This window comes from Aspergillus campestris (genome assembly GCF_002847485.1).
Source record: "Aspergillus campestris IBT 28561 chromosome Unknown P168scaffold_2, whole genome shotgun sequence".
Classification (NCBI taxonomy): domain Eukaryota; kingdom Fungi; phylum Ascomycota; class Eurotiomycetes; order Eurotiales; family Aspergillaceae; genus Aspergillus; species Aspergillus campestris.
The window spans coordinates 2,114,791-2,128,194 of NW_020194337.1; the positions used below are offsets into that span (position 1 = coordinate 2,114,791).

General features: G+C 58.0%; 7 protein-coding genes across 7 annotated transcripts; 4 read left to right on the plus strand and 3 right to left on the minus strand.

The window, feature by feature from the left end:
- Positions 1-14: 14 nt before the first annotated feature.
- P168DRAFT_325005 (tRNA guanylyltransferase) lies at positions 15-1,319 on the minus strand. Its single transcript, XM_024840935.1, has 7 exons — positions 1,284-1,319; positions 1,122-1,211; positions 882-1,058; positions 646-821; positions 482-570; positions 332-436; positions 15-283 (listed from the first exon to the last, which is right to left on the minus strand). Exons 1-7 carry the CDS (start codon positions 1,295-1,297, stop codon positions 65-67), a joined length of 870 nt encoding a protein of 289 aa, XP_024696216.1. The 5' UTR covers positions 1,298-1,319; the 3' UTR covers positions 15-64.
- Positions 1,320-1,868: 549 nt separating this feature from the next.
- On the plus strand, positions 1,869-4,602 carry P168DRAFT_264644 (putative lipin Smp2). Its single transcript, XM_024834868.1, has 4 exons — positions 1,869-2,249; positions 2,302-2,372; positions 2,420-2,708; positions 2,764-4,602. Exons 1-4 carry the CDS (start codon positions 2,141-2,143, stop codon positions 4,527-4,529), a joined length of 2,235 nt encoding a protein of 744 aa, XP_024696217.1. The 5' UTR covers positions 1,869-2,140; the 3' UTR covers positions 4,530-4,602.
- Positions 4,603-4,764: 162 nt separating this feature from the next.
- Positions 4,765-5,798, plus strand: P168DRAFT_325007 (putative transcription initiation factor TFIID, 31kD subunit; the record flags this gene model as incomplete). Its single annotated transcript, XM_024840936.1, has 1 exon — positions 4,765-5,798. Exon 1 carries the CDS (start codon positions 4,857-4,859, stop codon positions 5,796-5,798), a length of 942 nt encoding a protein of 313 aa, XP_024696218.1. The 5' UTR covers positions 4,765-4,856.
- A 101-nt stretch (positions 5,799-5,899) lies between these two features.
- P168DRAFT_325008 (uncharacterized protein) lies at positions 5,900-6,714 on the minus strand. Its single transcript, XM_024840937.1, has 2 exons — positions 6,373-6,714; positions 5,900-6,270 (listed from the first exon to the last, which is right to left on the minus strand). Exons 1-2 carry the CDS (start codon positions 6,524-6,526, stop codon positions 6,008-6,010), a joined length of 417 nt encoding a protein of 138 aa, XP_024696219.1. The 5' UTR covers positions 6,527-6,714; the 3' UTR covers positions 5,900-6,007.
- A 98-nt stretch (positions 6,715-6,812) lies between these two features.
- On the plus strand, positions 6,813-7,943 carry P168DRAFT_302516 (rRNA-processing protein UTP11). Its single transcript, XM_024838665.1, has 2 exons — positions 6,813-7,024; positions 7,106-7,943. The coding sequence occupies exons 1-2, from the start codon at positions 6,929-6,931 to the stop codon at positions 7,880-7,882; spliced, it is 873 nt and encodes a 290-aa protein (XP_024696220.1). The 5' UTR covers positions 6,813-6,928; the 3' UTR covers positions 7,883-7,943.
- On the minus strand, positions 7,925-10,870 carry P168DRAFT_325010 (histidine biosynthesis protein HIS4). Its single transcript, XM_024840938.1, has 2 exons — positions 8,221-10,870; positions 7,925-8,165 (listed from the first exon to the last, which is right to left on the minus strand). The coding sequence occupies exons 1-2, from the start codon at positions 10,652-10,654 to the stop codon at positions 7,978-7,980; spliced, it is 2,622 nt and encodes an 873-aa protein (XP_024696221.1). The 5' UTR covers positions 10,655-10,870; the 3' UTR covers positions 7,925-7,977.
- Positions 10,871-11,910: 1,040 nt separating this feature from the next.
- Positions 11,911-13,404, plus strand: P168DRAFT_231124 (glycoside hydrolase family 47 protein; the record flags this gene model as incomplete). Its single annotated transcript, XM_024833267.1, has 1 exon — positions 11,911-13,404. One exon carries the CDS (start codon positions 11,911-11,913, stop codon positions 13,402-13,404), a length of 1,494 nt encoding a protein of 497 aa, XP_024696222.1.

The following is a 13,404-nucleotide window of genomic DNA, read 5'->3' on the forward strand; positions in this document are numbered from 1 at the left end:
TGGCCATACTTCGTAACATCGATTCGCGTTTATAAGATAGTAGGTATAGAATAAAGTAACTAGATCATGCCCCCGACTCAACCGGCAGCTTTCCCGGTTTCCCAGACAGAATCCACGGCCGTTTCTCCCAGAACTCATCCTTGATGATATCGACATGATCGACCACCACCTGCGCCTTGCGCCGCAGTTTCTGCAGCTTGTCTTGTTGGGAGCGCGATGTTTGCGCTGGTTTCTCACCTTCAGTCGATTGCTCTGGCGTGGGCTTCGTTGCTTCTAGCTGATACTGTGTGGTGGGTTAGCACACGCTATGCACGGATCAAGATGACCATACCTGGCGGTAGACGACGCTGCCTTTTTTAAAAATTGGGTCTTCGTTGTTGTAGTTGATCCCGAACCGTTTGAATAGGATCTCGTTCTTGTCGGCGGACACCGTGCCCTGGGATTGTGAGCGGATTTCGCAAATGGATAGGATGGTGCATACCTGGAGCTCTTGCTCTGCGTCAGTGTTGCTCATGCCACCTTGTTGGACCATGGCCCAGAAGGTGGTGTTGTAGAGGTTGTTGATATGGCCTGGGGAGTTAGCCAACGTACAGAGGGGTAAAAAGAAAAAAAAAAAAAAAAAAAAAAAAAGAAAGAAGAACATACAGTCAACCTGCCTCCAACTCATATAATCCCGCATGTTCTGCACAGCCGGATACATGACCGCCCGGCCATCAAACGAAGGCAGATATGGCGATTGGAGGGGTTCATCGGGGAAATAGGTGCCCCACTGGTGGATGTAATGCGCCGTAAAGGTCGACACGATGGTAGTCACCAGTTTTCTACATAGTCAGCTATTGTCTCTCTTTCTCTCCCTATAAATAAGGATAAAAGTAACTCACGCATTTCGACGCTCAAAAAGCTGACAGCTCGGGTGGAAGACAAAACTGTACTCGTCGCTCACACCGTACGCGATGCACAGATCAGGCAGATCTTTCAGGACGGCGACGGCGGCGGCGTTCATGAGATCCAGGGCGCGACGATCATTGGGTTTGAGGAAGTGGTAGCGGTCGGAGAGTCTACCTCGTCAGTCAGCCTTATGAGACCCTGCGACTCGGGGTAAATGAGATGGGAGGACAGACTTGTGGAAGCCTCTGCCGTCGATGCGGACGACTACCCAGGTGTTGGGCAGCAGGGGGTCCGACTGTTCGAAGTCTTTGACGTATTCATATCTGGAGAATTATCTCTGTTCTTAGTTATCCCTGGATCCCCTCTTCGTCTTGAGGACTGGCAATGAGACGTACTTGGAGTTGGCCATGGCTGGTGGTTTTCCTATCTGCATCCAAGTGGAGACCGTACTGGTGGGATGAAGTTGTGCGGGAGTAACCGAAGGGACAGTAGATAGATGGAGGGTGATGTTCACGGTGATTGGGAGGCCATGTCATGGTGGACGTTGTTTCTAGTGTAGCTGATCGTTATATAGATAATTTGCCTACGATAATCTCTTGAGGACTGAATCTAGAGACTGGATGTAATTGATATACTTGATGAGGTTTAAGGTTGGATGGATGCATCGACTGATTGGTCGGATATCTACCTATCTATATTGATCATTGATTACTTTAATTACTATACTTTAACAAGTATAATGATGATTATATTAATCTCGTTACAACATATATAAATATAGATCTAATTGAATCGCCATCATGAAACTGGGTATATCCAGTGAACTAAAATATCCTCATAAATGATTACTCAGCGCATAACCCCACCCCAACCGAGGCACCCGACCCCGTGACCCGGCCCCGTGACCCGGCCTGGTTGGGCGCAAGAAGTCACGTTGAACTCCCAACATTATCATCATTCTCCTTTCTCCTATTTTCTGTATTTTCTTCTGGTCAATACTGTCGATCTGTGGCTTCTTTGTGTCACTTTCACTCGTTCCCCTTCGTTGTGATCTCGTTTGTCTCAACAGTGACCACTCGGACACTAGACACTTGACACTAGACAGTTCCCATTGAGACGACCAGCTCAATCCTTCTCCGCATGTGTCTCGGCCGCTGTCACATGGGCCGTATGTAGGCGCCACTTCCTACCCCGATTTCCTTCAACAACCCTTCACGCTTCCCATCTGTCCGATCGACGGTCTTCCGCCACCATGCAGTACGTGCGAAGTATCAGTGGCTCCGTCTCCAAGACCTGGAACTCCATCAATCCGGCCACCTTGAGTGGGGCCATCGACGTGATTGTCATCGAGCAGGAAGATGGTATGTACCCTCTCTCAGATCGGGGCGAAAGGATAGAACTGACCAGATGTAGGAACACTCGCCTGTTCGCCGTTCCACGTCCGCTTCGGAAAATTCTCCCTCCTCCGTCCGTATGAAAAGAAGGTACGACATCCGATGTCCGCCGCGAATCCCCGCGCTAAACAGAGCAGGTCGAGTTCAACGTGAATGGGGCCAAACAAGACTATTCCATGAAACTTGGCGAGGGCGGCGAGGCCTTCTTCGTCTTCGAGACGAACGAGCGCATCCCCGCCTCGCTGCAGACGTCGCCGCTGGTGTCGCCCGCCGCCAGTCCGAGGACCCGTAGCGAAGATAATCTCTCGTCGACCTTGCAGGAGCCCGAGTATTTGGATCTCGATCGCCCGGCGGTGGACCCCTTGGACGACAAATCTACCGATCTTCCGATCCTATCGCGGGCGACCCGGGCGACCAGTGATTTGGGTATGATCTGCGTTCCTCCGGTCGGACACAGACCGTTTGTACTGACGTACCATAGGTGCCATTACCCCCCTATCCCGATCGCCCGACGAGACGACGATCGGCCGGCCGTTTGACGACGGCCCCGGCAAGGCGGGCCGCACGATGTTGGACGACTTCATCGCGCCTACGCGCCGCCCCCGTCGCGACAGCGTGGCGGACCTCACCTACGGCACGCCGCTGACGGACCCCAGGGTCGCCAGCGACGACGAGACCAGCCAGGACCGTCCGTGCAGCCCCCCACCGCTGTCCCCCGAGGAAGCCGTGTCGCGCGCCGTGTCGCTGTCCAAGAAACTGTCCGGTTCCAACATCCCGTCGCACGTGACCGACACGGGCGACCTCATGCTCGACATGACCGGCTACAAGAGCAACGAGGAGAATGCGCTGCGCGCCGAGGTGGTCGCGCGCAAGATCCTGGCGGAGGAGCTGGAGGGCAACTACGACATCGGAGCGCTCATTGGGGCCGACGAACACGGGAACCTGTGGATCTACAGCAGCGAAGAAGCCAAGGAGGCGGCTGATCGACGGGCAACGTTCAACGTGATGCGACCCAGCTCGGCGCTGAGCGAGAACGCCGTGTCGGACCCCGGCTACCACAGCGACAGCGACCAGCCCCTCCACCAGAGCCTGGGGCCGCGGCACCTCCGCACGCAGTCGGATGTGCAACCCGGATTCCCGACGCCACCGCAGTCGCCCGTGCCGGGCGAGACGCGCAACTACGCCAAGACGCTGCGGCTGACCAGCGACCAGCTCAAGGCGCTGAATCTGAAGCCGGGGGCCAACGAGATGTCGTTCAGCGTCAACAAGGCGACGTGCACGGCGTCCATGTACCTGTGGAACGGCAACACGCCGCTGGTGATCTCCGACATCGACGGGACCATCACCAAGTCGGACGCCCTGGGCCACGTGCTCAACATGATCGGGCGCGACTGGACCCACGCCGGGGTGGCCAAGCTGTTCACCGATATCATCAACAACGGGTACAACGTCATGTACCTGACTAGTCGGTCGGTGGGGCAGGCGGACACGACGCGGACCTACCTGTACGGGGTGTGTCAGGACGGGTACCGGCTGCCCAAGGGGCCGGTGATCATGAGCCCGGACCGCACCATGGCGGCGCTGCGGCGCGAGATCTACCTGCGCAAGCCGGAGGTGTTCAAGATGGCCTGTCTGCGGGATATCTTGGGGCTGTTCAACGGGAAAGAGAACCCCTTCTACGCCGGGTTCGGCAACCGGCTGACGGACGCGCTGAGCTATCGGTCGGTGAACATCCCGTCGAGCCGGATCTTCACGATCAACTCGAACGCGGAGGTGTCGCTGGATCTGCTGAGTCTGACCAAGTACAAGAGCAGCTACGTGTCGATGCAGGAGCTGCTGGACCACTTCTTCCCGCCTACGAGTCTGCTGGTGCAGGCGGGCGGCGAGGAGTACACGGATTTTACGTACTGGCGGGATCCGCCGCCGGATCTGGATGACTTTTCCAGTACGGATAGTGAGGGCGAGGACGACGGGCCTGGACCGGATGAAGACGACGACGAGGATGACGATGACGACGAGGAAGAGGAGGAAGACGAGGAGGAGGGGGCGGATGACGACGATATCGAGGGAGAGGATGACGATGAGCTGGATGAGGACGAGGATGATGAAGGCGACGACGAAGACGAGTCCGACGGAGACTTGAGCGAGGATGAAGACCTCGGCGCCAGCTACCTGACCGAGTCGATGGAGGCGACTACGCTGGACGACAGGGACGACACCGTGAAGCCGGTGCCGTCGATAGAGTGAGTAATATATATCGCATAGCAAGGCGTTGTGGATAGACATAGATAATAGTACATATGGTTTATTTAAATTGCTGCATTGGAATATACCTTTCTGTTATACCAGTCTCGTCTCTACCATGTATAGTATGATAGAGTAGTATTCACCGCCTTCGCTATCGGTTAGCGGCGGCAGAATCCACCTCAGTTCGTTCATCTCAACATCTCATCTTCATCTTCATCTCCACTTCAGTCAACTCACTCGCGATCGCCCTGAATACATCCGAACCAGACCACCCGAATACAATAACACACCCCAAACTATCCGCGAACAACCCACATACTCCTCGCAATGGCCTCTCCAGGCCCAGCAAACCAACAACCCCTAACACCCCCCGCCGAACCATCCTCCTCCAACAACGCGCAACAATCGCAATCACAACCGCAATCGCAATCCCAATCCCAACAACCCTCACAACCCACCACCCATCAACAACCCTCACACCCCATCCAAATCAATGCCTCCGCAACCGCCACCCCCGCAAACAACCAACCAACCCCCATCCCACCCACCTCCCTCAAAGACAGCGGCAAGTCGCGCCGCCCGCGCGACATCCGCCTCATCCACATGCTCCTGTCTTCTCTAGGCGTTACGTCTTACCAGGAGCGCGTCCCGCTGCAGCTTCTTGATTTCGCGTACCGATATACTTCCGGCGTGCTGCAGGATGCGGTTCATCTCGCGACGGAGGGCTACGCGGGTGTCACCGATAGCGTTACGACGTCCTCTAAGGGTGGGGTCGGCCAGACTGCTGAGGTGAATAGTGTGACGCTGCCCGCGCTGCGACTGAGTATTGCTTCGCGACTGCACTATCAGTTCCAGACGGGCCTGCCGAAGGAGTTCCTGATGGATGTCGCTGGGGAGAGGAATAGGGTTGCGTTGCCGGGGGCGCGGAGGGCGTTTGAGGATGAGAATGCGGCGCAGGCGAAGGGCGCGCAGGGCGCGAATCAGAGTTTGCTCGTCGGGGGCATGAGGTTGCCGCCGGAGAGGTTCTGTTTGACTGGGACTGGGTGGGACATGAAGGAGGAGTGGGAGAGTGAGGGGGAGGAGGAGTTTTCGCTGGTTGGGGAGGGAGAGGGAGAGGGAAGGATGGGGAGGGAGAGGGAGAAGGTGAGGATGGGGACGAGGACGAGGATGGCAAGATGGAGGATGTGTTTGGGCCGGGTGGGGATGAGCGGGGGGATCAAGATCAAGATCAGGATGGCGATGGCGATGGCGATGGAGATCGCGATATGACTGATGTTTAGCATCTTTAATTGCATGGATGGAGTTGGCGTTTGGACGTATTTACGGTCATTATCAGACAATCCCTTCAGAGTGCGGAGTAGTAAGATGATAATATACAGTCGAACCTGTAAGAATACTATACATGCACATACGTAAAACAGACGCAACGCCAACCCAACATCAGTAAACACATAAAAGACCCCCGATCACCCTACAAATCACTTGGAAGCAGCAGCAAGCCTCTGCCTCTCCTCATCCTCCCTCATCAACCGAATCACCTCCGCCCGCCTAGCCTCCACCCTCCTCGTCTCCTCCTCCTTCTTCCGACGCCGCTCCCCATGCGTCGCGAACCATTCCTCCCGCGCGCGGTCTTCCTCTTCGGGCTTCGCGTGCTCCAGCATACACCCGTTCATGGCGAGGCGCTCGCTCCGGCAGAGCCATGTTGCTGTTATTGTGCGGTTGACGGCGCATTGAGCGAATGCTATCACCTCACGATTAGTACTCTTTGCTTTTATTGAGGCTAGCGGGAAGGGGGGGTAACGTGGTAGGTAGGAGGTAGAGTTGGAAAGAAGAAGATACACACCCTTGATTTCATCCGCGCAGTGGCTCCGTACGCGCTTGTAGAACATCTGCTTGACTTCTGTTTCCTGCGCTGCGGAGAGCGGCATTGGATTGCGCAGGTTGTAGGCTTTTGTTGGTGCTGGGGTGGAGGCACCCTCTGCTGTGTTTGTGGACATGGTTATGGTTGTCTTGCGTGGTAGTGATACCGGTGGTAGTGGTGGTGGTGTGGTGGTGAGGTGGTGGGGGAGGGTAATTGTTCGGGATGCGATTGTTGATTATCGATGACTGTAGATCATTCTTTATTTGAAGTAATTGTAGTGGTATTGTGTCGTGGTGGACGTGATGTTGTCGTTGTGGAGTAATGTTGGAGTTGCGGTTGAAAGTTCGAGCGGAGGTGGATTGGCCGACACCGACTGACCTTCTTCCTCTCTCAGTACTGCCGATCCGACTTTTCATCCGTCACTTTGTTACTTTTTACATCCACCTCACAACACCCCCAACGCTTTTCTTCAAATAAATACAACGACGGAAAGAAAACGACAGAAAAGAAAAAGGGAGAAGGAAAAGAAAAATTCAAAATGAGTACCATGCGCAACGCCGTTCAACGGCGCCAGCATCGCGAGCGAGGCCAGCTCGCCGGCCGCGAAAAATGGGGAATTCTGGAAAAGCACAAGGTACTTCCCTCTCTCTTCTCTTCTGCTATTTACCCTGCTTCAGCAGGTATCTTGGACCTAGGCTAATACTCTGTAAAATAGGACTACTCCCTCCGCGCAAAAGACTACAACACCAAAAAAGCCCAGATCAAGCGCCTCCAAGAAAAAGCCCACGACCGCAACCCCGATGAATTCGCCTTCGGCATGGTCTCCTCCCGCCAGGGGAAACACGGTGGTGGCGTCGGCGGCCGCGATTCAGCTGCCGCGAGGGGCCTCAGCCACGATGCGATTAAGCTCTATAAGACGCAGGATGCGGGGTACTTGCGGACTGTTGGGGAGAGGGTAAGGAGGCAGATGGAGAGGTTGGAGGAGGAGGTGCGGCTGCAGGGGTCGTTTGGGGAGAAACTGGGGGAGGAGGATAGTGAGGAGGAGGGGGGGGATGATGAGTCGGATTTTGAGGATTTCGATCTCGATGATGCGCCGGCTTCGAAGAAGAAGCGGAGTTTGCAGCAGCAGAAGAAGGTCGTTTATGCGGATGATCGGAAAGAGCAGAAGTCTTTGCGCAAGAAGCGCTTACGGGATGAGGATGCGTCGGATGAGGATGAGGATGAGATAATGGGTGGGGAGGCTCCGAAGAAGAAATCGCAGAAGCAGCTCCTGGCGGAGCGTCAGGCGCTGGTCGACAAGCGACGTGCGCGCAAGCTCAAGAAGCGTGCTGCGGAGGCCCGCCAGACCAAGCTGGCTGGCTTGCGCAAGCAGTACGCGGATATCACGGCCGCCGAGCGTGAGCTGGACTGGCAGCGTGGCCGCATGGACAACATCGTCGGCGGCACGAACAAGAATGGCATTAAGTGGAAGATCCGCGAGCGGAAGAAGTGATTGCATAGCTAGTACCCCCATGTTTATAGAAAAGTTCACGATACCACTTTTTTTTACTAATCTATCTGGTATATTAAATAAAAATTCAATCGCGATTACTGCATGTGGGCGACACGGATGCTGACTGCCCGCTTGTGCGCCTCCAGTCCTTCCACCCCGGCGAGCTGCTCCACCGTCTTGGCGAGGCCTTTCAGACCCTCCGCCGTCAGGTTCGAGCTGGTGATGTGCTTGAGGAACGAGCCCAGGTTGACGCCCGAGTACTGCTTGGCGTAGCCGTAGGTTGCTACATTAGTTGGATTAGCCTAGGTCACGAAGTGAAGAGGGAGGAGGGAACATACGGAGAGAGTGGTTCACACCCGCCGAGTAGTCGCCGACGCTTTCCGGCGTCCACGCGCCGATGAACACACTGCCGGCATTCTGCACCTGCTCGACGGCTGCCTCGGCATTCTCGATCTGCAAAATCAGATGCTCCGGCGCGTACTGGTTGCTGAGCGCCATCGCCTCCGCCAGGTCGCGCACCACGAACGTCACCGAGTGCGCCAGCGACCCCTTGACAATGTCCATCCGGGGCAGGGCGTGCGCCTGCTGGTCGACCTCGTCCTCGATCGCCTGCAGCTGCGCCTCGTCCAGGTCGATCGCGATGAGGATCACCTGCGAATCCACGCCGTGCTCCGCCTGGCTCAGCAGGTCCGAGGCCACGAACGCCGGGTTCGCCTGTCGGTCCGCGATGACCAGCACCTCACTGGGCCCCGCCGGCATGTCGATGCTGACGCCCGCCGACGTGTCGTTGGCCACCAGCATCTTGGCCGCCGTCACGAACTGGTTGCCCGGCCCCAGGATCTTGTCGACCTTGCTAACGCTCTCGGTGCCGTACGCCATGGCCGCCACGGCCTGCGCGCCGCCCGCCAGCACGATGCTCTCGGCGCCCACCTTGTGCGCCACGTACACGATCTCGGGCGACACGCTGCCGTCGGTGCGCGGCGGCGACGCCAGCACGATCTTCTGGCAGCCCGCCACCATGGCCGGGACACCCAACATCATGGCCGTCGACGGCAGCACCGCCGTGCCGCCGGGGATGTACAGGCCCACGCGCTCGATGGGGCGCGAGAACCGCGAGCACACCACGCCGGGCATAGTCTCCATGCTGAGGGCCTCGTTGCCGCCCTGCTGGGCGCTGTGGAACTTGGCGATGTTGTCGATGCTGACGTCGAGGGCCGCCTGGGTCTCGGGCGACAGCTGCATGAGCGAGTCCGGGAAGGGGGCGCGCAGCACGGGGGACGTTAAGGAGGTGGCCTTCTCGAACTTGTGGGTGTACTTGAGCACGGCCGCATCGCCGCCGTCGCGGACGTCCTGGACGATGGGGCGCACGAGGCCGACGATGGCGTCGTTGGACTTCTGCGACGGGCGCTTGAGGTGGTCCGCCACCACGGTGGCCGGCGTGCTCGCGGTGACGACGCGGGTCATCTCGATCCGGCCGTCGGCGGGGGCTGTTCTTCCTTGGCGGGGCGGGGCGGGGGCCGGGGTCGCTGCTTGGGACTGGTTGACGCCGAGCTTCTCGGCCCAGGGACCCTTGGCGTCGCCCTTGCGCCGCTTCACCTTCAAGTTCTTGAGGTCCAGGTTGCGCTCGACGTCCTCGAGGCTGACCCCGGCGGCGACACAGCGGGTCAGGGCGAAGTAGAACAGGTCAGCGGCCTCGAAGGCGACCTCCTCGGGGGTAGTGGCGCGGCACAGCTCGTCGGCCTCTTCCATGATCTTGGCCTGGGTGAGCTTGGGCTCGTTGAACAGGCGGGCCGTGTACGAGCCGGCGGGCGCGTCGGCCTTGCGGGCCTGCAGGGTCTTTTGCAGACGCGAGAGGCCGTTGTAGGGGCCGAAGCAGCTGGCCCTGCCCAGGTGGCAGAAGCCGCGACCGACCTGGTTGACGACGAAGACCAGGCAGTCGGAGTCGCAATCAAAGCCGACGCTGATCAGCTCCTGGACGTCGCCGCTGGACTGGCCCTTGTACCAGAGGCCCCGCTTGCGGCTCTGGTAAACGCCGGTGCCGGTGCGCAGGGCCTCGGAGATACTCTCGTCGCTGCTCCAGACCAGGCCCAAGCAGACGCCGCGGGCGTCAATGACGGTGGTGGCGTACAGGCCATTGTCGCTGGTGCGGACGGCGCGGAAGGAGACGAGAGCGGAGGCGACGATCTTGCCGGCGGGGTTGCGCTGGTCGAGGGTGAGGGCGTCGGCCGGGATGATGCTGACGCCGCCTTGCGTGATGGTGTCCCGCAGGCCCTCCTCCGTGACGGGCGATGTGTAGGTCCGGTAGAGGCTCTGCGTCTCCAGACTGACACCCAGCTTCTCCGCCAGGGCGGTGAACTCCACCTGGGGGTCGTTGGTGGAGAGGCCGGCTTCCTTGCGGCTGGCGTCCTCGCTGACCCAGCGCTGGAAGACCTCCAGTTCGTCCTTGCCGGAGTATTGGACGACCAAGCGATCGGCCGGGACGGACTGTTCCTGGGTCAGGGCCTGCAACTGGCCGAGGGTGATGAAGATCTTGGCGGCACCGGCATTGAGGATATCGACGAGGTCGGCGGTCTGAGGGATGGCGGTGGCGTCGGCGTAGACGTCTAGGCTGCGGACATGACGACGAATGAACTCTTCGGCCTGCTCCCGAGTGTCGACCTTGATGAGGACTCGCCCGAAGTAGGCGATTTGATTCAAAGTGAGGCCATTGGCGGAGGCGGGGTCGAGTGGGGGTTGACTCGGGTCAACCTGGACAATGAAGGGGACGGACATGGTGAGTCCCCGGGGGTGGGGTTGACAGCAGGGAAGATTGGGGACAAAGTAAACCGAGGCGAGACTTCAATGAGGGCGAGATGGAGAGGAGGAAGACGGGGAAGATGAAGCAAAAGTGGACAGCCGAAAGAGTCAAAAGAGTCATCGCGGGGGACGATCGACAAACGGTGCAAACCCGAGTGCCAAGAGGAATTGCCGGATCGGGTTAGACCGTTGGAGCCTAAGGCAGCGAGATGCGTGATGCCGACCCTTCCGCTTCGGGACTAGCGCATTCCCGCCATGCTGATCGTCTCACGCTTTCCTCCTTTCTTCTCTTCCTTCTCCATTCCTTCCTCGATCCTTCTGGTGCTGGATTGGGATCTGATGGAAGAGACTATCAGCACAAACACACCAAGTGGGGAGACTAATCGGCGTTATTGACGCACTAGTACCTAGCTGATCTGATCGAGGACGGTCTTAGTCGATGAGTTCCGTCTCCACCGGGCTGTGACCGGAACTATCAGTGGAGAGATGAACACTGTGGTGGAGGTCGAACAGAAGAATCAACGAGATGATATCCAACAAGGCTGCCTGACAGTTTGGGCAGTAAGAGGATGCATGTCGACATGGATGCTCTGCACAAATCAGGGGAGATGATGGAGCATATCATCTGACTAATTGTGCCCGCGACTGCAGCTGCCTCAGGTCATCTGCTTTGAGCGGCCCAGAGTGACCCGAACTGATGATCCAGTATACTTCAGTCTTGATGTGTTTGATACTTGAATTGGACCATTTGAAACATATCGACGGTGTTCCTGACTGAACTATCCAAGTCCTCAATACCACAACAACAGTCCGACTTCAGATGTACAGGATTGATCCCCTGCATCGCCCCATGCATACTTCCCCCCCATTCGACCAATCATCGCGTCCAGATCGACTGGCCTTGCCTGATCGGGTGATCAAGGCTGCAATCCTGCCTGAGTTCCCAGGCTCAACCGACCTATCCTCGTTCCTGCTTCCTTCTTTTTCTCCTCTTTTTCTCCTCTTTTCCTCTTCTCTCCTATCCTACTCTTCTTCTCTTCCCGTCCGTCTATCCAGCAGTCCCTCATTTCCCCTCTTTAGGTCTTGGCTGACCGTGTCGCTCTCTTCCCCTCCGATCGTCTGATCGACTATATAATCACTTCCGCCTCGCCGAGGCTGTCATTCGTTTTATTTACTTTATTTGTACCACCCCTTCCTTCTCTGGACTTTGTGCAAGGCCATTCTTTTGTATTATGCATTTCGCCTATCTGTCGGCCCTGCTGGCCGTTCCGGTCTGGGGCCTGCCCGCACAACATGCGATTCGCCGGGAGCCCTCGCGCGCCGATGTCGTCCGCGGGGCCTTCTCCCACGCCTGGGATGGATACCGGAAGTACGCCTTCCCCCACGATGAACTGCACCCCGTCAGCAACGGCCACGGCGACTCCCGCAATGGCTGGGGTGCCTCCGCGGTGGACGCCCTGTCCACCGCGATCGTCATGGGCAACGAGACCATCGTCAACGAGATTCTCGACTTTATCCCGACGATCGACTTCTCCCACACCGACGACGAGGTCAGCCTGTTTGAAACCACCATCCGCTACCTTGGTGGCATGCTGTCCGGCTACGATCTCCTGAAGGGCCCCGCCAAGGGGCTGGTCAAGGACCAGAAGAAGATCGATGCCTTGCTGACCCAGTCCCGTACCCTGGCCGATATTCTCAAGTTCGCCTTTGACACCCCGTCCGGCGTCCCCTACAATAATATTAATATCAACAAAAAGAGCAACGACGGGTCCACCACCAACGGTCTGGCCGTCACGGGTACCTTGGTCATGGAGTGGACGCGCCTGTCGGATCTGACCCGCGACGCGCAGTACGCCCGCCTCAGCCAGAAGGCCGAGTCGTACCTCCTGGACCCCAAACCCGCCAAGGGGGAGCCCTTCCCGGGCTTGGTGGGCAACGGCATCTACATCGAGAACGGCACCTTTGCCGACGGGCGCGTCAGCTGGAACGGCGGCGACGATTCCTTCTACGAGTATCTGATCAAGATGTACGTGTACGACCCCGAGCGGTTCGCCAAATACAAGGACCGCTGGGTGGTGGCCGCTGAGTCGACCATGAAGCACCTCGCCTCGCACCCGGAGTCGCGTCCGGACCTCACGTTCTTGGCCTCGTCCGACAACGGGAAGTTGGGGCTGACGTCCCAGCATCTGACCTGCTTTGATGGGGGCAGCTTCCTGCTGGGGGGTTCGCTACTGGATCGGGAGGACTTTATTCAGTTCGGTCTGGATCTGGTGAACGCCTGCCACACCACCTACACCGAGACACTGACGGGCATCGGGCCCGAGCAGTTTGGCTGGGATGCCAAGAAGGTGCCGTCCAACCAGAAGGAGTTGTACGAGCGGGCGGGCTTCTACGTCGTCAGCGGGGCGTACATCCTGCGGCCCGAGGTGATGGAGAGTTTCTACTACGCGTGGCGTCTCACAGGCGAGGAGAAGTACCGCGACTGGGTGTGGAAGGCGTTCGAGTCGATCAACCGGTACTGCCGCACCAAGTCGGGGTTTGCGGGACTGAAGAACGTCAACGCGGCGAACGGCGGGGGTCAAGATGACAACCAGGAGAGTTTCCTGTTCGCGGAAGTCATGAAGTACGCGTACCTGGCGCAGTCGGAGGACGCGGCGTGGCAGGTACAGCGGGGGAAGAACGAGTTTGTGTTCAACACGGAGGGCCATCCCATTGCCGTGGCTTGA